At 58.6% G+C, this 22846-nt stretch overlaps 1 protein-coding gene across 9 annotated transcripts in view; it reads left to right on the top strand.

The window, feature by feature from the left end:
• Positions 1 to 22846, top strand: part of HDAC4 (histone deacetylase 4) — a 288003-nt gene that overhangs the window by 175094 nt on the left and 90063 nt on the right. For 8 of the 9 annotated variants that reach the window (XM_086720110.1, XM_086720109.1, XM_086720108.1 and 5 more), the window contains 2 exons: positions 2322 to 2566; positions 21123 to 21273. In XM_086720110.1, the coding sequence (XP_086576236.1) occupies positions 2322 to 2566; positions 21123 to 21273 (396 nt within the window). The remainder of the gene's footprint in view (positions 1 to 2321; positions 2567 to 21122; positions 21274 to 22846) is intronic. The other variant, XM_086720114.1, reaches the window with a different exon arrangement.

The raw sequence follows: 22846 nt of genomic DNA, 5'->3' as shown, positions 1-22846 counted from the left end.
GGGAGGCGTCCCGCATGGCCACCCTCGGGAGCGAGGGATCACACACTCCCTTGAGAGAGAAGAGTGGGCGTCGAGTCCTGTAAGGAGCCCAGTGACACCCTCTTTCCTCCACGTTTGCTCACGGAGCTGTCCTCCCTGCCCTCGTGTGTGTTCCTTAAAAGAGAGTCTGAAGCAAATGGAGGAAGATATTGAGGTTTTTCTACAACTGCTATTTATATGATTTTCCCATTTTTCTATATTTCATAATAAAAATGATCAAGAAAGGCAACTGATAAAATCCAGCCTTTCCCAGCTCCGCGCGGTAGGAATGGGTAGGATAACACTGCTCCCTGGTCCTTCCTGCTCGTGAAAAACAATTTATTTGTGTAGATTTTGCTCATGTAAACAGCAAATAAAACCCTCTTAATATATCAAAGCTTGATACGCCATTAGAAATAATTGGTTGCATGCATTTTCACAGCTGGAGGGTGCATCTCACTGATTGGGGGAAACGGAAGATAAACAGTCCACTGGCATTTTATCCTGGCCTTGTCGGGGCCCAAAGGATAGGACAATGGAATACTTTCTAAGAGGGTCGAATACGGAGTATTTTCCAACCACCCTCTGGGCAGCTCTGTCTCTTCCCTCTGTTCCCTGGGGGTCCAGGGTGAGGCACTCCTCAAGGTAAAGCTGGTCCAGGCCCTGGGGCCCCTGCCAGCCCTGCCCCATGGGCCTCGGAGAGCTCCAGGCCCTGGAGCCTGAATGGCTCCGGGTCCTGGGGGTGGAGGAGACCGAGATTTTGTGGAAGAGCCGGACGCCCCGTCCTGGGCAGCATCCAGGACTCCGCCTATGTGAGCCGCGCCCTGCAGGCTACACGGCCACGTGTTTGTCCAGGACACTGGGGCTCAGGCCAGGTGACTACAACGAGGGCTTCTGCCAGAGCTGGGCCTCTCCCTCAGCAGTGTTTCCTAGCCTTGCCTCATCAGAACGGCAGGGCTGTGCCCGCGCAGTGACCACAGAAATGCTCCGTCCTGAGGGGCGGTTCCACGAAAGCGCCAGTTTACCGGGAGCTCTGGGCTTGTGTGGTTGCGGGGTACCGACTCCCCAAGGAACCAGATGATGGCTGGAGTCGGAGGGCCCTGTAGTCTGGGCATCAGGTCCCAGGGCACGTGGGCGGGCCAGTCAGGAGACCCTGGAACAAGGTCAGGTGCATAACGTGGCCCCACCGGCAGAGGATCCGGCCAGAGGTGGCCCTGATGGTAAGGAACTGGGGTGGCCTGCCTCCGTTGAATTTGAATTCCCACCTGAGTACTGAGCTCCCTGGAGCGGAAGGCCCCAGTCTCCTGCCCCAGGGCCCTGGGTCTGGTGTGTCACTTGAAGAAAGGGGCCAAGAGCAGGTTGAGGGGAGCTCTCTCGAAGGGATGGGGAGCTCCTGGGCCTGTGAGCTGCAGGAGCACGGGGGTGGGGGGGGCAGCTGCCCCTGCAGGGGACTGTTCCCCCTGCCTGGCCAGAGAAGCAGCACTCACGGCCTGTGCTTTTCAGCCTCGAACCTGCCGTAGGAGGAGTCCCCCCGTGGTTATGGGGTGATGGCCAGAATTTAAAACTTTGTGCACGCTTCTCCTGTCTGCAATTTGATATTGATCTGTAAGCATCAAGACTGATTTCGCTTCTGTTTCTAATCGGAATCACTTGAGCTCAGTACATTAGTAGGAGGAAGAAAATCCACTCCTTGGTGGAGCGCAGCGGCCCAGGACCCTGATGCACGTGCCGGGCGGGCGCTCACTCGCTGGCCGCGGTCGGGAAACACGTTTTCCGGGAGGGTGCGCGCCTCTCCACGGAAACGCGGGGCTGTCGCGGCCGTCGGGACCCCGTCAGCGGCGCACGCTCTTCTGCGCTTCGCGCACACAGGCCCTCAGTGGCTCCGCGAGGAGGAGGGAGAAAAGCGCAGGCCGGCTGGCCTCTCCGCGCACTCGCGTTTAGCTCTCTTTACAGCCAGCTTCTTTCTCTTTCTCGGGGGACTTTCGGGGACGACGTCAGGGCGGCCGCTGGGTCCCCCGGGGGCCTCTCCTTGCAGGGCGCGGGGCGGGGCGTGCGTCTGGCGGGCGCCTGTCGCGGCCTGACCTCCCACTCACTCTCACCGTCTCTGCCCTTGACCACCGGAACGCCCCAAAGGCCTCCCGAGCCCCGCATTTTGAGCCGGTCTGGCAAGGGGGGGGGGGGGGGCGGGGCAGCGTGCTTTAGCCCAGGGGCGCCCCTGGGCATCGGGCAGGGGGCGGGGAGGGGCCCGGGGACGCCGTGCCGCGGCAGTGACCGGCGCCTCTGTGCTGTGCTCTCTCCCGCAGTGGATGTGGCCTCCGCGCTGCCTTTGCAGGTCGCGCCCCCGGCGGTGCCCATGGACCTCCGCCTGGACCACCAGTTCGCGCTGCCCGTGGCGGAGCCCACCCTCCGGGAGCAGCAGCTGCAGCAGGAACTGCTGGCCCTCAAGCAGAAGCAGCAGCTCCAGAGGCAGATCCTCATTGCCGAGTTCCAGAGGCAGCACGAGCAGCTCTCCCGGCAGCACGAGGCCCAGCTGCACGAGCACATCAAAGTAAGTGGGGCGGCGGGGCGCGTGCGCACCTGCGGGGGCCTCCCCCGCGCCGGGTTCCTCGGGAGGGGGGCGGGGGGGGGGCCTTGCGCACCAGCCGGACGCCGCGATGACGCACAGGACGCGCCTTCCTGTGCTGATCCCAACCTGCCGGAGGCCCGCCGGTCGGGCTGATTGTGGTGCGTGCAGCGCGTTGTGGGAAAGTCACCGAGGCACAGGGCAGGAGCGGGCTTAAGGGACGCGCTTGACGTTTCATTTCATCCCAAAAGATAACACGTCCCCAAGTAGAAAAATTACCAGCGAGAAGAAACGCCAGAATCTTGATGGACGAGTGACCACCTCTGGGTGGTGCATTTATAAATCCTTTGCATTTCCTTCTTGGGACTGGTCTTTTCTCAGTTGTCCCCATTGATCCTTTAGAATTGGAAAAATAATGGCACTATTTTCTTTTCATTTGAATTTAATAAGAAAAAACTAACAGGTTTATTTCCTTACTTATTTACTGTAGTTAGTCTCTGTAAATATTCATCCTGAGCCCAGGGTTAAAATTAAATACATTGGAAAGAACCACGTGTTAGTAACCAGTAGCAAAGCTGTGCTACATTGTGGACAGATCACTTGTGACAGCTGTGACCATAATAGGCTCCACTGTATTTAGCACCACGGAGAGAAGCACCGTCCGGGAGATACAAACAGGGCAGATTAAAAGCGAGAGAGAATCTTACCTTTCCCGGTAGCCAGCCTGAAACGAAACAGAAACCCCCAGGTTGTATAATTCATCTGTTCTGTGTGACAAAACACCCTAACCTCGGCGATTTAAAGCAACAAATGTGCCTTAGCTCATGGTTTCCGTGGTCAGGAATGAGGGGCAGCCCAGCTGGGGGTTGTGACTTGGGGTCCCTCATAAGGCCAGGGCCGTGAGACCCTCTTCCGGGCTCACTCACGTGGGTGTGGACGGGAGGTTCAGGCCTCGTCACCAGCAGAGCCTCCCACAGTGAGCACCCCGAGAGACCAGAACGCCAGGTCCCAGGTGCAAGCCCCAGTGCCTCCTGCGGCCGTCTGGGAAGTGACGCAGCCCCTGTCCTGCCTTATTCCACTGGTCGCGTGCAGCCCTGGTGCATCGTGGGAGGGGCCCAGACAAGGGGTGAGTAGCAGGAGGCAGGGATCCGGGAGTACCATTGGGAGCCTGGCTACCGGAAGGGGAATGTGAGTGTGTCTTAAGTAACCTCCTGTTTCCAAACTGTTCTTTCAACGTCTAATGTGTTAAAGGTTTTGTTTATACGCATCTCGGGACACCACCGTGGACGCTACGCACGGAGCGCGTCTCCGTGTGGACTGGCTGCATTTCCAGCGCTCCGGGGCCACGCGTGGTCCGTGGCTACTATGCGGGACAGCACAGCTGTGGGGAACTGAGAGCCCTCACCCTGTGCTACCGGATGCCCCCGAGACACCCTTTCCATGGAGACGTGCACGGCCCGTGGGCGACAGCGCTCAGCCCCAGGCTTGGCTTTGTCAGGTGCCAGCCGGCCCCTGGGCGGTGTGTGCCACGGGGGCCACGCGGAATCGTTGGCGGGTCTGTCTCCTCCTGCTTCCGGCCGGTAGTTTCTTCCGTCGCAGGGTCTCAGCCACCCCTCCCGTACCCGCAGAATACCGTTCGAAGTATCCATTGAATGGCCGCTGTCGACGGGGTGGGGGAGACGTGACTGTGCCGGGGCCCGTGGCCTCGCGCTCTGTGTACCCATGCCGGCGGGACCGCGGGGCAAGGCCGCCCAGTGATGTCACGTGACTTGGTGGGCCGCATCACAGATGCGTGAGCACCGCCGGAGGTGCGTCGCGAAGGCTGTGTCCTCGGGCCTCGTGGGGCTGGGCCGGGCCGGGCCGCGGAGCTGCGTGGCAGGCCCTGGGTCTTGGGAGCTGTGACGCGGCTTCGCTTCTGGGAGTTTGGGTTTGCTGTCGCCGCGCCTGCCGCTCTCGCCCTGAGGCGGCCGGCCCCCCGGGGTCAACACCGGATCAGCCAAGGCCAGACGGTTCCCTGAGCTGTAGGAGTCCCGGCCCCGTCGTCTGGACTGTAGCATTCTAGGTGGCCTGCGGCCGCCTCGGCCACCCGCAGCCGTCGTGACGGCCGCTTCTGACAGGTGTCCTCGGGTGTGCGGTTTGGGGGCCCACGGACCAGGCGCCCCCCCACCCCCGGCTGACCCCACGCGTGCGCCTGCTGGTGGCCGCTGTTCTGCGTGGTGGGTGGGCGAGCGGCGGGGTCTGGGTGAGGCGACGTGCCCGTGGGGTCCAGGTCTGTGAGGGCGGCCTCGGGAAGCGGTCGGTTGCCAGCGGGAAGTCACGAGTTGCCGCTCTTCCCGGTGACCGCCTGCGGCCCGTAGGGTGGTCTTCCGCGGCGTGGCGGGAAATGAGAAGAGCTCCTCAGCGGGCCGTTTGTCTTGTCCGTGAGGCTAGAGCCTCCCCTTTCTGGGAGTCCCAAAGGCAGAATCTTGGCTGTCCTGCGTCCGGCACGCGCCTCCAGCCCCGCCAAGCCCGGGTCCCCCCCGCCCTGTGGCAGCCTGGGCTCGGTCACCTGCGTCGTCACCCCGTCTTGGCATCTGGCGGGTCACTAGTCTGCCTTCCCCCGTCCTTCCAGGCGGGTCCCCTCGTACCCGGAGGCCGGCGGGCCCCATCGCTGCCCCTCGCCTTTCGAGGCCAGAGCGCCGTGTGCCCCGGAAGGTCCTCTGTCCCCCGGTGACGCGGTTTGCGGCCCTGCCTCTGCTGCCCTGCAGGCCGCGCCCGGCGCCTGGCTGGGCAAGGAGCTCGGGAGCCGCGTCCACCCTGCCCCCCCGGGGCCCTGCGTGCATGTGACGGGGGCCTGCGCTGCCCGCGGACCCGCGGGGGTGGCCTTCTGTGCCCGCGACGCCGAGGAAGACCACGTGTCAGCTGAATTTGTAGCTGTGGCCGGAAGATGAGAAACCGAGAATAACAAGCGGCTGAGAAGAAACGAGGCCCGTGCGGGAGAGGGGTCGTCGGGAAGCAGGAGGAAGCAAGAGATGGGAACTCCGGGACCCGTCGGTGCTGTCACCTTGGGGCGGGACTGGGCTGCCCGCCTGCCTGGGGCCTCCGCCTCGGGGAGGGGGCAGGTCTGGCTTCCCCTCCCTGACCCCCTGTCCCCACCTGGGGCTCTAGGGCTTTGTGTCACTACTTTGGAGGTGAAGGGGTCTCCCTCCTGAGTCCTCACATCGGCGCCCGCGAGCTCCAGAGCAGCTACCACAGAGCCTGCGCAGGAACCCCCCCCCCACCCCCGGTGTCGCAGAGCCTGTGCGGGGAGCCCCCCCCCACCCGTCCTGGTGTCAGAGAGCCTGTGCCGGGACCCCCTCGTGCCACATAACCTATGCATTGACACGCCCCCTGGTTCCACAGAGTCTGTGTGGGGACCTCCCCCCCCAGTGCCACATAATCTGTGCTGACCACCCCCCCCCCCCCGGTGCCACATAGTCTGTGCGGGGACCCCTGGCCATCAGGCTGCTCCACATGCCAGGTGTGCCCCTGAGAACTCCCCTCACACACAGGGCCAGATGCTCTAAGAGGTGCCGGGAGCCCCACAGACATGGCTCTCACAGACACGACCCCCCATAGACGTGGCTCTCATAGATGTGGGACCCCCCCCACAGATGTGGCCCCCACAAATGTCAGGTGTGGCTGTCACACATGTGCCTCCCCATAGATGTGGCCCCCACAGATGTGGCTCTCACAGACACGGCCTCCACAGACATGGCAGTTCAGATGCGGTCTCCCCACAGATATGGCCTTTATAGGCGCGGCTCTCGTAAATGTCCCCCATATAGATGTGGCCCCCAAAGACACGGCTCTCATAGATGTGGGTCCCCCACAGATATGGCCCCTACAGATGTGGCTGTCACACACGTAGGCCCCCTCCATAGATGTGCCCCCCTACAGACATAGCTCTCGCAAATAGACGTGGCTCCCCCAAATGCGGTTCTCACAGATGTGCTCCCCCACAGATGTGGTTCTCACAGATGTGGGCCTCCCTGTGGCTCTCACAGACATGGCCCCCATGGACGTGGCTGTCACAAATGTGGGCCCCCTCCATAGATGTGGCCCCCACAGATGTGGTTCTAATGTGCCACCCCACAAATGTGGCTCTCACAGACATGGCCTCCGCAGACATGGCAGTTCAAATGTGGTCCCCTCATAGATGTGGCCTTCATACATGTGGCTCTCATAAATGTGCCCCCCTCACAGACGGGGCTTTCACAAATGTGAGCCCCCCCATATATGTGACCCCCACAGACTTGGCTCTCACAGATGTCGTCCCCCCCCATAGATGTGGCCCCCCACAGATGTGGCTTTCACATACCTGCCGCCCCCCCCCCCACCCCGAACGTGGCTCTCACAAATGTGGCTCTGGGCCCGGTTCTCAAAAGCACAGGGAGAATCTCAAGTTTATATGTTCTCTGCATTTTAATCATGTGTTTTATTTTTTTAGAGATCATAAAAGCTGTTTAACCTCTGTAATTGAATCATTACATCAGTTGGCTTTTATTTGGATGATTTAAACTCTCTTCATGAGCCTTCATATTGTTGGTGACATTCGGCAGTGAAGTTTGTCAGACAGATTTCTTCCACACACAATCTAATTAGTGTCATTAAATCATCAGTGCATTTGAATAGGATTTTATAATTAAAAAGGGAATAATGTTTAAAATGTAACTTAAGGGGCGCCTGGGTGGCGCAGTCGGTTGAGCGTCCGACTTCAGCCAGGTCACGATCTCGCGGTCCGTGAGTTCGAGCCCCGCGTCGGGCTCTGGGCTGATGGCTCAGAACCTGGAGCCTGTTTCCGATTCTGTGTCTCCCTCTCTCTCTGCCCCTCCCCCGTTCATGCTCTGTCTCTCTCTGTCCCAAAAATAAACGTTGAAAAAAAAAAATTTTTTTTTTAAATAAATAAAAAAAAAAATAAAATGTAACTTAAATCGCTAACTTTGGGTAAATGAGGTCTTTCATGAGGTTTCGGCTGCCAGCGTAGCACTTTGTACTTGATGCGGTTTCTTGCCGGTTGTGGCTGATTCAGGTACCGTGTCCCGTGTCCCCTCCTTCTGTCCTGAACAGTGAGTTCTCTCCGGAAGAGGGTCCCAGGTGAGCGGCATAACCGAGGCAGAGGAGAGAGCGAGCTTCCGTGGGGCCAGTGTTTACGCCCAGAAGATTCTTTTTTTTTCTTTTTTTTTAACATTCTTATTTATTTTTGAGAGGGAGAGAGACAGAGCACGAGCGGGGGAGGGGCAGCGAGAGAGGGAGACGGAATCCGAGGCAGGCTCCAGGCTCCGAGCTGTCGGCACAGAGCCCGACGTGGGGCTCGAACTCACGGAGCGCGAGATCATGACCTGAGCGGAAGTCAGACGGTCAACCGACTGAGCCCCCCAGGCGCCCCGTTGGAAGATTCTTAACCATTTCGTCAGCCGGGGTCGCATATGTGATGGAAAGACCATTGTCTAGATCTGCCGCTTTGGGGGTTAGTTGCGTTACTTTAATTTGTAAAAATTTTGTCCGAGAAACACACGTTTCCGATGCCTCAAGTTGAAAAGTAGCATCGCGCTAACCAGTAGAGCTGGCCGGCCCCGCCTGCCGCTGGGATTCCCAGGCCTCGGGTTGGTTCTGGTCAGGTGTGCTCCCCATCTCTCCCTGGCCAGCTCTGTCCTTCCGTTGAAGATCCCACGTGGTGAGGTCCCCCTTGCGGAAATGACGTGGCTCTCTTGCCCTCCGTCCCTCAGCACGTACAGACAGACGCTGCCACCGCGGGCGCCTCCAAGCACTCAGACCACGCTCTGATTCGAGAACTATCCCGGGTCTCCGTTCTTGTGTCTGTGGCTGCATACACACCACACAGTGACCACGTGCCCTTGGGCTCAGCTCCTGGCTCTTCCGCCCTTCCCGTTGTTGGCCTCGTTTCCGTGACCCCGATTCAGATCCCGTCCTGCAGCGTGGACGCGTGTGAGTTCTCACTGTGGGCGACCGCTGGTGATCACACTCACGGAGCCCGACCCTGGTTTTAAGTGTTAACAAAGCGGGCACACGATTTCCACGTCTGAAGGTGTCTGCGGTCTGAATCGGGCACATCTTTAGCTCAGGACCGACGATGGAAATACTCATTTTATGCAGAAAGGACAATGGTTGCATCGTCTAAGCCGGCGCAAGGCCCTTCGTGCTCGAGGGGCGACGGCCGCCATTTCAGAGAGGCTGCAAAGACCGTGTCGTGGGGTGTCTTTGCTTTCGCCCCGTAGCAAACCACCCAAGTCCAGCGTTTGGCACAGCCTCTGTCCGGTTTGCAGAGTGGCGTTGGGGGGGGGTGCTGCAGGTGTGGGCTTGCTCTCATGCTTCTGTGACCGGCTCTGGCCGGCTGGTGGCCGGCTGACCTGGAATGGCCTCACTCTGTGGCCTGGCGGTTGGCAGGACGTTAGCGGATCATTTGCTGGTCTCAGCGTTCCGAGCTCACAAGAAGACGGCGTGTTTTAAGCCTCTGCCGGAGTCCAAGATGCCGTTGCCTGCTGGCCAGGGCAAGTCTTGAGGCCAAAGTGAGGATTCACCTGGAAATCTACCCCAGGGAATGGATGTTGGGGGCATGCAACGAATAGGGGCCAGAAATGCCATGATCTTCTCCAGGAGACCCTGCCCCGTTCAGAGGGCGCCGAGCTCCCTGAGTCAGGAGCACCGAGAAGAGGAGAAGCGGACAGGGCTGTGGGCCTCCCTGTGTTGGCCGTGGTTCCATATTCGGCGTGGGTCCCTTCACCGCCATCCATGGGCAGTGGAATTTTTATAAACGTATTTTTTCCCCATGTTTTGCACAGACGCTTTTTTGTATCGGGAGCCTGGCCTTCAGCCTCACTGATGGAAACGCTGTGAGCACGAATGGGGCGGGGTTGACACTGGTACCGGGGCCACCGTCTCGGTTCCCCAGTGGCGGTCACCGTCTGCTGTGTTGGGGACACGTCCCCGTAGACCCTCCTGTGTGGCCCACCGAGCGGACAACCCTCTGTGCCCCAGGAGCAGCCGCCGACTGGCCCCGGGGCCCAAGCGTCCCTGGGAGGGAGAGGAAGGCCTGCGCCCCGGGGCCCCTGTGCCCGTGTGTGGGAGAGAAGCGGGGGCCTGTGTTCGCGTGCGGACGCCGCCGTTTTCACAGGGAATGTTTCCACGTAAAAAGTGTCTCTGATTGTGTAAGTCGCTGATGTTAATTATCGATTAACTGGAGATTACAAAGAGGAGAATGTTACTCCAGCGCTGCGAGCTGGGAAAGCTGTCCCTGTCATCTGAAGCGTGTCCCTGTCATCTTCTGTAAGTTGTGTGCGTGTCTGTAGTTTCACGGGATTGGGATCACGCTCTGGCACGCGTTTTCCATTTACTGTGCTGTCACCATTCTCTTTATCGTGGCACCTACCTGAGAAACATGATCGTAATGGTTTATTGTGGCATTACAACGAGCCATAATGAATTTAAATACCCCAAAACAGTTGAAGACTTGGACGTGGAGGTCATTTCCAGCTTCTCCTGTTTTCGCATCCTTGTGCCTCATAACTCCGTCTAGACAGAACAGAAATGCTATTGCCGACCCAAGGTCAGTACCTGTCTCTACTTCTCGTTACCTGTTGCCGAGTTCTTCCTCCCAAACCTGTTCCAGTCCTGAGTGAATGTGGGTCCGTCTGTCTGTCTGGGTCTTTCTCACCCACACCCACACGATTTTTCGATCGGCAAAATATTAAAGCAGCGTGAACCAGGACAGGGAGCATTTACTGGCCCGTCCTGGAGGGTGGTGCCCGTGCTGGGTGCTTGCTGGCACCCTCACTCCTGCCCAGCCTCTCTCCCACCCACGGGGAGGCCGGGCCACGCGGTGACTCTGCCTCCCGGCGGGGGGGGCGGGCACAATGGACCCCCGGCAGCGTGATGCACTGGGCTGTACTCGTTCACGGTACGTTTCCATTCTGTCTCACATCCTGTCTGCTTCCTCGATGGGGGGTAACCGTATTGCTATATGTTTATTAACTCGTTTCGTTGTTCCGTACTAATTGTCCTTTGCTGTTTTCGTATTGCCGTGCTTTCTTTTTGGTGTATGGTACCCTTCGTAAATTAAGGGCGTTGTTTCAGTGTCCCTCATCTGTTGTCATTTGGCTGTCCTTCTTCGTGAACCAGGCATTTCTCTGAACCATTGAACTGGCGCCTCTCCCCTATGACAAGCACGTGTTTGTTTGGCAGACCGCCTCCAGCCTCCCCCCCGCCCCGTGCCGACCCGACACAGCTCTCACCGGGAGCCTTGCGTGGCGCCATCCGCCACCCTCCTGGTCCACACGTTTGTTCTGCACGTGGATTCAGCGCCTTTTCTCATGGGGTCTCCCCTGGAGAGCTGCTTTGAAGGTGCAGCGGGCCAGTAAATTAGCAGGACGTCTTGTAGTAAGTCCCCAGCGTTGAATTCCTAACCCAGGAGTGCACGTCACCCTCTGATGATGTGAGGCTTCTTCTGTCCTGGCGGAAAGCCTTGTTTTGTTTTTCTCACGCAAGGCTTACAGGTTCTGTATTTATTGGGGATATTTTATAGATTGTGTTATCAGAATGGAGTGTGTTGCTTCCCTTTATTTACTGCCTGGCTACTTACCGTCAGTGCGTAGAAAAGCTCTGGATTTCCCGAAGTGCGTTCAATTTTCTCATTAGTCCCAGTAAATGTGTAATGGGTTATCTCATGTGCTCCCGGTAGACGATAACGTCGTCCGCAAATAATACTTGTCTTTTCCTTTTTTTCTTGAGCTGCGTTGACTAAAACTTCCGTGATCACGTAGCGACCTGACCCACTCCATGGCAGCACACGGTGGGGGTCCTGGGCTCGTGGCTTGCGGGAGCAGCAGGGAAGGCGGGACCCTCCTCCTCCATGCCGCGGTCTCCTTCAGGATTGCTCTGGGGCTCCGTCTCCGGGCCATGTCACCACTTGCCCTGGGCTGTTGAGTCAGGCACCCCCCACTGGCTGGCTCCGTGAGCAGGTGGCGGGCGCTCTAAGGGCAGAGGTCTTCCCTGGATCCTGTGTGGAGAGACCCTGGCCTTCTTCTGTTGTTGGATTAAATCGTCTTTTGAGCTATTTTATAGTTTCCTAATGAGGATCTTGGTCATCTCCATTACAGAGGGGCTTTTCCACCGCCTCTGCCAGTTCAGGGTGTCAGGCAGGATGGAGCCCGCGATCCAGAACCGAGGCTCTGCCTGGGGTCACCCAGCCTTCCTGTGCTGCGTCTGCGGTAACCGCCCCACTTCTGCTGAGCGGCCATGAGCACGTCTGAGGGCGGGGCAGGCAGCGGCCACGCGCTCACCTGGCAGAGCCAGCCGGGAGAGGGACACCTCCCCGTGGCGAGTGTCTGTTCGCGGTTTTCCTTGTCTTTATTTTTTTTTTAACTTTTTTAATATTTATTAATTTTGAGAGACAGAGACAAAGCATGAGCGGGGGAGGGGCTGAGAGAGGGAGACACAGAATTGGAAGCAGGCTCCAGGCTCCGAGCTGGCGGCACAGAGCCCAACATGGGGCTCGAACTCCCGAGCCGTGAGATCATGACCTGAGCCGAAGTCGGGCACTTAACCGACTGAACCACTGAGGCGCCCCGCTTTTTTCCTTTGCTTTAATAGAAAATACTTAGTTTCTTCCTCATTCATTTTTTCATGGTGGTGAAATTCACATATCCTAGGTTATCATTGGCCATTTTAAAGTGTATAATTTATACATTTACAATACCGTACAACCTTGGCCACGATCTAGTTCCAAAATATTTTTGTCACCCCAAAAAGAAGCCCTGAAGCAGGCACTCCCCGTCTCCCCTGGCCACAGCCCCGGCAGACCGATCTGCTTTCTGTCCGTCAGAGTTCGCCCGCTCGGGATATGCCGCGTACGGGTCGTCACGCGCTACGTGGCCCCTTCACTCAGCGTAAGACTCTCAGGTCTCATCCACGGTGCGGCTGTGTTAGGGCTTCCTTCCTTTTTCAGGCTCCGCGATATTCCCTTGTGTTTTGTCTGTTCATCAGCTGATCTACGCTTGGGCTGTTTCTGCCTCTTCGGTGGCCGTGCCTGGCGTAGCTGTTTGAGCATCTGCGCTCACCTCTCGGGGTGGGTACCTGGGGTCGGGCTTGCCGAGTCACGTGTAGCCCTCCGTTGAACTCTTAGAGGGACCACTAAACCCGACTCACTTTTGTATTTCGTATTTCGGGAAGATACACAAGAGCACAAAATTTACAGTTTTATCTGTGTTTGTTTTGCCACTCAGTGGCCTTAAGCACAATCACGTGGTCGTGCGACCGTGAGCACCACCCATTCCCAGGACGTTCTCATCTCCCCACACAGAAACGCTGTCCCCATGAAACACCGACTCCCCGTGCCCTCCCCTAGCCCGGGGGCCACCCTTCTGCTCCGTGAACCGGACTCTCCTGGTACCTCCTGTGATAACGTCATGCAGTGTTTGTCCGGAGCAGCTATTCTCCGCGTGGGTTTAACGGTAGAGTTCAAGGGCCCGGGCGCTCAGAGTTGTGTGCTGCTAGCAAAGTAGCTAAAATAGGCAGGGCGGTCCGGCAGGCGAGGTCGCTGCCACGTGGCTGTGTCCAGACCCCTGCATCTGCACCCCTGATGTGCTCACACCTGGGCACAAGTGCGGACCACCACTGCCACTGTCTCTTCCCGTGGCCAGCCCCACACTGGCACTGGGGGTCCCCCAAACTCAGACCGTGGTGTCTTCGTCACGTTGCTGACTTAACGTGTGTGTACATAAGTACTCGAGTGGATAAAAGTCAAGCCCGCCGTGTACTTGCAAGAATGTTCTGTACCGCATGCCGGATAATACTGTTAGGGTGGGAAAATAAGATGAACTCTGTTCGGTTTGCTAACGTTTGCAAGCGTTCCGGAGACTGAGCCACGGTCCGTCCTTGGGCTTTTCTAAGAGTACGCACCTTTGGGGACTGATCTTGGTAGGTAAACCGAGAGTTAAATATGAACCCAGAAGTTGCTGACTTCCGGTTTAACCACCGGTCATTCTGTTGTGTTTCCGATAAGAAAGACAGACCGAACTGGGGCAGCAGACTGGACCAGACCCCTAACAGACTGCCACTGCGGGGGATCCCCACATCCCCGAGGAGTGCCTGGTTAACGGACTGAAGGAGGTTTTGGCTGGGGACCCCTCTATCCAGGCTGGGGTCATTTTTCTCCTTTCCAAGTGATGTCAGTTCAAGGGAACCCAGGGCCAGCTTGTGGCAGCTGCTAGTGGCACTCCATGCTTCTGGAAGCTTCCCTCTTGCATTTTGGCCCTGATGCCTCTGGGAAGGGTATGAAGAGGGAGCATATAAACCTGTGTGTTTAGAGGGTCTAGTGAGTATCAGCAGGGGCAGGTGTGGGGAGGCCCCCAGTGTAGGATTGCCCCCCCCCCAGCACATACCTGGAGTACGCTGGTCCCCAGTACATACCTATATTATGAAGACTTTCGTGAGCCAAAGTGGCATAACGCAAAGAAGAATCACCACTAATTTATATGAAAACCTTTTGGAGTGCGTCCACATCGAGAAAATCGCCTCTTAGGCTTTTCTGATACTTAGGACACGTGTTGCTAGCGGATGCACAAAATCAATCGAGATCAAGCCCAGATGCTCACAGACACGGTTCAGAGCTCTGGCAGTGGGGCAGGGAGACAGAGGGCGGTTCCCAGGCAGGGCTCGGCGGAGCCCCTCCTGCCGCCCCGGGTGTGTGTGCTGCCCCTGGACCGACTTGCAAAAGAACCAATGCTTTTCACGTATCTGCTCCCTTCTCCTTGTTTCAAGAAAGTGAAAATCTTCTTCACGTTTCTTTGAAAACGGGCCCTAACGGAGGTCTTTCGCAAAAGCCGAGTGACATAATGCAAACTTTTCAGAAGCAGGGGATACCTGTGCTCCCTGCAAAGGTGCAGAGGCCTCTCGCTTCCTGGCCTCAAAGGCCAGGAAAAAAAGTCTAGCAGGTGAAAAATAAAAATTATCCCCACGCATGTGCTTTTTTCCTAGCAAGGCTGAACTCTGTGTGTGTGTGTGTGTGTGTGTGTGTGTGTGTGTGCGCGCGCACGCGCGCGTGGAGATGTAAAATCTGTCAGTGTGATCTGTGCTGTTTGCACGGGTAGGAGAGAGTTCTAGAGCCATTCAGCTGACAGTGTGAGTCCTCGCCTTGCAGGCAGAGGGATAAGATGGAAAGGAAGCCTGGCTTTATGGCCCTCGCAGCCCAGCCCTGATGTTTACTCTCATTATTACCTGTCCCGGTGGCTGCCCCAGGCCGGGCTTCCAGGTCACCTGAGGCAGCCGCTAATGAGCCAGTAGGACACTCCGGGTTGTCATCCCTCCTTCCCCCTCCCCTGTCCGGGCTCTCGCTCCTCAACGTGATCTGGTCCGCGACTCCCCCAGGCTCGCTCTCCTGCCCAGGATGGTGGGCCTGCCGCAGCCAAGGGGCCGGGGGGCAGACACAGTCTGACCTCTACACAGCCCAGAGCCCTCACGGGAAGTGTCTCGGGCAGAAGCCCTGGACGGGAAGGAGCCAGGGTCGCCTCCGGTGGGGTAAGACGTAGGCCTCACCGTGAGGCAGCTTCTGAGGTCAAGCCTTGACGAAGAGCCCAGAGTTCCAGCAACAGAGACGTGATGGGCGAGGGCAGAAGAGGTGCGGGCCGCCGGGCTCGACTGGCCCTGCCCTCACCGCCCCCTGCTCCCCTCGGCCTGGGTGCGCAGCCTCTGGGGGGCCCGCTGTGCCCCAGCGCCGGGTGTCTGAGGCAGACCCTCCTCGTGGTACTGGAGGGCGGTGGTACCCTCGTGGGTGCTTTTGACCACTGCTGGTTGTGCCACAAGGCAAGAGGGAAGAATGGTTTTGAACTTACGGAACGTGCCCTTTTGATTGGAACCGGGAAACCCAGTGAGCTAAAGCTGGAAATGGCCCCATTTTGTGAGGACGCCGTGGGGAACGACACTTTGGCCCCAGATGCTCACTCAGACCCACGGCCGAACAGGATGTGTTCCTGGAGGTCAGCCCCCAGACCCCGAGGTGGGAGGGGACACACTCTTTCTCTTGCTCTCGGTCACACGTTGCGTTCTGCGGGTGAGGGTCACGGGGCCTGCCCTGTGCTCGCCCCAGGAGATGCGCGGGATGATGACTGAGAAGGCCCCGGAGCATCTCGAAGAGTCGACACAACATGCCCCGGGCCCGGCCCTGCTTCCACATGGAAACGGCCTTGCGGTCTGGCATTTCATACCGGGCCCAGTTCTGGTTCTAGATGGAAATGGGCCTGGGCCTTGCAGCCTGGCTTTTCATACTGGGCCCTTCTGTGGCACTGAGCACACCAGGCTTTTACAGTGTTGAAGAAGCATTTAAGGTCTGTGTTTTATTTTCAGTTTAGCCTGTTCTAAGTTATACTGGGAAGTAGGTGGCAAAGGCAGTTACTCGTGTCCGTCTGTCTGTCCTCCTGTTAAGTGCTGGCAGGTACCAGGCCATGGGGACAGGCAGGCTTCCTGCGGGGGGCACTGGGGAGAGGCGCCCGCGGGCCTGCACCCTCCCTGTCCCCTTCCTTTTGAAAGTATCTGTCCCTGAGGAAGTTCCAAGGGACTTGCTCAGGGCGAAGAGCAGGCCCAGGCCAGCCTCGTGTGCTCGGTTTGGACGTGCCCACCTGAGTCCCGGCCCCGGGCACCAGCCGTCCGTGCGTGGAACCTGGTCCCTCTTCCTTCCTCTCCTGCTGGCCTGGTTGTCCTGTGTTTGGGGCACATCACCAGCCTGGGCCACCGGCAAAGGAGGAAGAGAAACAGAAGGGGAGGCAACTGTCACCTGTGCTCGGGGTCGTGCTGAGCGCCGTGAAAAGAGCCCCGGGAGCAGACACGGGGCTGAGGCTGGCTGGCGGGTCCCCGCATGTCCCCCCCCCACCCTTCGCCGCGGGCCTGGCATACTGATGGGGGCCGCCTTGCACAAAGCACGTTGGACCCTTAGTGGCTAATAAAAGTCCAACTTAAGAATATTTCTGTTGAGGCCAGTTAGCCTCAGGGAGATGGGAGGATGCTCCTGGTTGGTTGGCTGGTTGGTTGGTTTTTGTTTGAAGCCAGGATTTCGCCGTGTGATTGGCCTGAAGGACTCCCGGGACATCCAGTCCGTGTCTTCTGAGAGGGAGGGTTGGAGCAGTTTCCTTACTGTTTTAATTTTCACATTTGCTGCCTGAGTCTACAGTACGTTTAAAATCAGGAGGCTAGGGGCCCCTGGGGGGCTCAGTCGGTTGAGCATCCGACTTCAGTTCAGGTCCTGATCTCACAGCTCGAGAGTTCGAGCCCCGCGCCGGGCTCTGTGCTGACAGCTCAGAGCCTGGAGCCTGCTTCTGCTTCTGTGTGTCCCTCTCTCTCTGCCCCTAACCCACTCGCATTCTGTCTCTGTCTCTCTCAAAAATAAATAAACATTAAAAATTTTTTTTTAATCAGGAGGCTATCCTTGACCTCAAAAAGAAGCCCACTGTTCGTCCTTGGGGCCCCCAGCCCCTCTGGGGGTCCTGGTGTGTGGGGGGGTCCTGGGTAAGCTGTGGTCCTGGAGACTGTGGCCCACGCTGGTGCACGAGTGGCCCTTGGGTCTCGCCTATGTGTGGAAAGCCCAGACCTGCCCCACCTTCTCTGGGAAGCACCTGTGGCACAGGGCACTTCAGGCCCCAGGGAACTTGGCTGCTTAGACGGCGCGGCCTCGGCATTAAGTATTTTGCAGAACCCGGGGCCCGAGAGATTGGAGTTTGACCCGCACTGTGAGCAGTCCCCATGTTAATGACAAGAGGGTGTATGATGTGGTTCCATCGAGCCTGGCTGCTGCAGCGTGTGACCTGGCCTGGAGATAGGCGCTCTGAGCGTGTCGGGAGCTCGCTCGTTGGGGCCCGGGGAGTGCTGGCCCCTCGGCAGGGATGGTGCTTGAGTGCCTGGCCCACTTCTGTCCTTCAGCCTGGCGCCTGGGTTTCCACTTCAACGTTGGTAATTAAACTCCAAAATCAGAGTCGAAGAAAACTGAACCCTAGAGATCCAGTATCTTACCCCGCACTCGGTGTTGGCTCACGCGTAAATTCGGTGTTAAACTCTGGTTGGAGTAATGGTATCTGTTATTATCGGGGTTTTTCCCTTAGAAAAATTAGGTAGTAGATATCTTTAAATTGCTCAGAAGAGTTTCAATCTACAAAAAAAGCAAAAAACAAAAAAAGCCCCCACCTTCTCCACACTTCTCCTCCGCCCATAGTCTGACCTTAACGTATGTTGGTGAGGTACCAGTGGCAAATACGTGTGTGGATTTTACGTGACATAAAACTCGGCATTTTTCCAAGTCCTATTTTTCATAGCCATAAGCTGCCTTCCTCCTGCACCGTTGTTCTTCCCCAGGGAGGGACGGCTCACAGCCTCCCGTCAGGGCCTGACCGCGGGCAGGCACAGAGTGGCCGCACGGCACGGGCAGCCCCGTCTGCGCAGAGCTGCGAGCCAGCTCAGGAAAGTGAAGCAGGTGTTCCGCACCTTGTCCACCGTCCTCATTTTCCAGAAGCTGGGAGCACAGAGGGTCACTCCGTCCAAAACTCCGGAGGCAAGCCTGAACTGTGTGGTGACACTGGGGGGTGGGTGGGGAGTGTCCCAGCCTGGTTCGTTCTCGGCGCCTTTTTTGGAGGGGCCTTGGCACACGGGTCACTGCCTTCCGCCTGACCCGGGACACAGAATGAACACCTGTAGACGGGACGCAAGCGGGACTGAGACCCTGCAGTGTTGCGGGGGGGGGGGGGGCATTCGTAGGGAACCCAGCGCGTGTCTGTTAATGGCTCCTCCTGAAAACCCCAGGGCAGTGTTGCTTCCTGGGAGTTTGGTCTCCCTGTGAATTTTAATCACCACTGTGTGCGGCTGTTTCCGTCTTTTTGTAACGACAGTTGAAAGATCTCGCTCTCCTTCTGGGTTCTGGCTGCAAAGTAAATATTTTGAGACTATATTAAGTGACTTTCTGCCCCTTCCTCATTTACGCATCAAATGAACACGGAGCAGTTGAAAGGGAACCCAGGGCTGTACGAGGGCAGCTTGAGGGCGGGGGTGATACCCGGAGAGGGGGCCCCCTAGATTCTAAGATCTGTCGTTCACCAGACCACCGTGCTGGTTTCCCGGCCTGAGCGGCACCAGGGCGCCCCCCGGGCTGCGGGCTGCTTACTTGCGGACACACGGGAGGCGCACGGCTGCAGCCCGGGGAGGGTGTTCACCTGTGCCCGCAGCTGTGCGGCCCTCGCGCAGGTTCTCGAATCCGCATCCGAATCCAAATGGGTCAGCAGGCACTACACCAGCGGAAAGACCTTCCTGGGGCGTGTGGAGGAGCGTGGAGGGGGGCGGGGGATTGGGTCCGAGGCCGGGCGTCTGTGCTCCGCACTGTCCCCTGACTGCCCAGCTGGTGCCCTCTTCCCCCCCGCCCAGAAGTCCCCTGGCAGCAAGGGCTGGGAAGGTGCTTATTTCTGATAGTTTCGCTGTCTCCACGGAAGATGGTTGGAATGTAACTTTTTCCACAGGGAGGCTCTGCAAAGTGCCCGTCAGTGTCCGTGGGCCCCACCGGTGGGCACCGAGCGGGGCCCCTTCCGCGTGGCCCCTTCCGCGTGGCCCTCCCCTCACAGCTGCCGCGTCAGTTCCCTTCCGCCTCACACCGGGCCTGCGTGAGTCCCAGGAGCAGCAGGGAGGTGTGCGCCCTGTGGGATCTGGACGCCCCACCCCTCCTCCGCCCTCCTGGTTCGAGGCCTAGCCACACCTCACACCTCCCTCTGCTGGTCCACCCCGGTGCCCCTGGCTGCAAAAGGGTCCCCTTCCCCACTGTGGAAGGTAGGAGCCGGCCACTGTGGACCAGGGCTGTGGGTCCCCTGCAGTGAGAAATGCCACCTGATCGCTGGAGGCTGTGTGTGTGTGTGTGTGTGTGTGTGTGTGTGTGTGTGTGTGTGTGTGACCCTCTGGCGAGCCGCGCCCTGGCTCAGTCCCGTGGGGCTCTGCCATCAGGCCGCCTCCCCGGGCAGGGCCGCCGTGGGGTGTGTCTCATGGAGGCTGGCACGGGGCCAGCCGTGTGGGAAGGTGTGGCCCGGCACCTTGCCCCTTGGGCCGCGCACATGGGCCTGGCATCCTGCACCTCCTTCTGCACGCACGTTCCCCACATACCCGCCGGTGGTTGGTTCCTGTCCTCGTGCACTGTTGCCAGCTGCTTCCGAAGCTCTGCGGAACGTCCTTGTCATTGGCCGGCACGGCACTCCCCCTCCTGGGCTGCAGGCTTTACTCAGAGAGGGAGTGTGGACTTCCATTTTACGAATGTCTGTAACTGCTGTTCTTTTTCTTTCACATTTTTGCTATAACGTGATTTGCACCTCGGAAGAGTCACAGACGTGACGGGTGACATCTTGCGTCTTTATAGAGAAGGGCTCTAAGCAACCTGAAATCCCGTTTTCTTAATTTCTTAATCTATGTGCTCTAGTTGGTGACAGAAACCGGGTGATTTCCCTACTCTGGCGACAGCATGGTGGGAACGGGGCCCGGGAAGCCAGTCGAGGGTCCTAGTGGTGGCACTGCTCCCCATTCCCTGCGGCCTCTGTGGGAAAGACATTTGATGGCTCAGATGTGGACACTTGTGCCCGATTTCCTTGCTAGAAAGTTCCGGGGCTGCCCCCACCCCTGTCCCACACCAGAGCAGGATGGCCACCCGCCCGGGAGGGGCCACAGAAACAAGACGGACGATGACAAGAAAAGAGGGCGCGTACTCGAAGCGATTCAGGCCTAGCGCGGACGCAACCCTGGGCTTTGCCGCCGTGTCCCGGGGCGGCCCCCGCCACCACCTCACATCCGTGGAATCTGAGGGCCGACCCTTTCCCCACGAGCCCGTCGGCACCTGCACACTCATGACACTTGTTCCGGCCCATCTGTGTTTCTCATGGATCGCTGCCTCATTCTGCCTCCTCGCCGGGTGGATCTCCAGCGACGGGTGCGCACGGTTGGCCCGCGTGTTGGGCTCTGAGGGCCGTCGGAGCGTGTCCAGCCCGGGTGTTGGGAGCAGGCCGCCGAGCGCTAGTCGCACAGGCCTGGCACGGACGTGTCTCTGGGGCTCGGGCTAGCCCGGGACCTGCCGGCCGGGGTCTGGGCGGACGCGCACCTGACTCGAGGAGGTGCCAGTGGTCTGCCAGGGGGGCCGTTCCGCGTCGCCCTCCGCTGTGCCATTCTCAAAGCACCGTTCCCGGCTTGCGACATCACCCAAGCCTCCTCTTTCCTCCCGGCAGCTCAGGGGCGTTTATTTTCATAATTTCTAACACGTAGAAAGTCAGCTGGCATCCGGGGCTTCCAGCAGCCACGCTTGCTGTGTGGACCGGGCCGAGCCAATTCCCCCCTGGTTAGGGGTGCTGGCCGTGCAGAGGACAGCCTGGCTCTGGGAGACACGGTGCGGAGACCTGTGGCCCTTGGCCGGTCTTCGGGGGTGTGTGTGTGTGTGTGTGTGTGTGTGTTTTGTCCCGTCTGGGAGCGAGGCTCTGACCGTCTTTGTCTCCTCCTTCCCTGCTCGCAGCAACAACAGGAGCTGCTGGCCATGAAGCACCAGCAGGAGCTTCTGGAGCACCAGCGGAAGCTGGAGAGGCACCGCCAGGAGCAGGAGCTGGAGAAGCAGCACCGGGAACAGAAGCTGCAGCAGCTCAAGAACAAGGAGAAAGGCAAAGAGAGTGAGTGTGCGGAGGGGGGTGGGGGGGACGCCGGGCGGGCTCCGGGGCCTCCCCGACATGGCTCTCCCCGTGGCTGCCGTGCTCCCGGGCCTGGCGGCAGCGGCCCAAGCAGGAGCCGGTGTCGTCCGTGTCCTTGCCGCAGCACCTCGTCCGGGTCGCCGAGAGCGTGCTGAAGCGCGCTGGGCAGGTGGGGAGCGGCTCTCCCCTGTGAGTTCGGTTCCGTCCTAAATGTTTCAAAGTTCTTTCCTCTCACAGGCATTGTGGGAGCGCCTCAGAGCCAGGCCTGGCTTGTGGGCTACACCGGGGGCCGAGCGGGGACGCGGGTGCCGACACGTGCTCTCAGGGCCCTAACGTTCGCCCCTGTGCTTGCGTGTCAGAGGACCGGGGTTGCCTCCTAGGAGGGGCCCAGGCTCGATCCTAGCCAGGGGGTGATTCCATGTGCTGGTCCCCTTTGGGAGATTAGGGGGACTTCCCTCGTGTCCCTTGGGGAGGAGCCACGGCCCCCTGCTGCCTGCCAGACGGAGGGCGGAAAGCACGTCCGGCGGGCGCGGTGAGGGACCCGTGTTTGGGAAGCCTCGTGGGTCCCACACACGGCACTGTGGCTGAAGGGGCACAACCCTCACGTGCGCCCGTGCCCCTTTCTTTGGGCAACTTGCTTCCAGTGACGCGCCCGGGACCTAGAAGGCAGAGTCGGCGGGTGACATATTCGCAGGCTCAGTTTGCGTCCGCCTGACACATCCGTGCCGAGTCGAGCCTGTTTGCTCCCTGGTGATGATGTAGTCAAGGTGTGCATTTGTCTCCTGTATCGGGTTTTGGTGTGGTGATTCTAGGGTGATTGACTCTTCCAGTGCTCGTGAGTAAAAATACTAGTCTTCACACACTTCAGGAACACACATAAACCTCACAAAACTAGTGTCTTCAGCTACTGAAAATGGTCAGTCATCCAGACAAACCATCGTAACAGTCCGTCGTGTGGACTTTAATCTACCTACACACGACAGCATAAGACGCATTAAAAGATTCTTGTGAAGTCTCTTATTTGAAATTATTTAAGGATCTTTTGTCCTGGGGTGCGATATACATACAAAAGGCACACACCCTGTTCCCAGGCTCACCTCCCAGCAAAGCATCTGGATCAGAACGGGAACCACATCCGGGCCCCTCCCTCCTCCACAGAGTAACTCCTCCCTGGCACCTAACAAGGAGGGCAGGTTTGCCTGCTTTTGAAGTTGATGTCAGTGGCTTCATGAATACGCAGGATTTCGTGTTTTGCTTCTGTCACTCACCATCACACTCGTGGAGTCCGTCCTTGCTGTCCTGTGTGGCGGGAGATCACTGATTCAGGCTGCTGCCTGTGCCCCACTCACAGGCGTCCCACCACATTCATCCAGCCTGTGGTTGGTAGGTATCTGGGTGTTTGCTGACCCACACTGTTAGAGACAGTGCTGGCACGTATGTCCCCGGGCACGTTTCCTGGTGCGGACAGGTAAATGCGAGCTATGCACGTGCCCCCCCCCCCCCTTTCCTGCGTGAGGCCTGGCCTCCTCCAGCCTTGTAGGGCAGCTCCCGTGTC

This window comes from Puma concolor, chromosome C1 (assembly GCF_028749965.1).
Source record: "Puma concolor isolate L17-30 chromosome C1, mPumCon1.1.hap2, whole genome shotgun sequence".
Lineage (NCBI taxonomy): Eukaryota > Metazoa > Chordata > Mammalia > Carnivora > Felidae > Puma > Puma concolor.
Note: the sequence above shows the minus strand (reverse complement) of the source record. Positions and strands in the feature narration are given on the sequence as shown.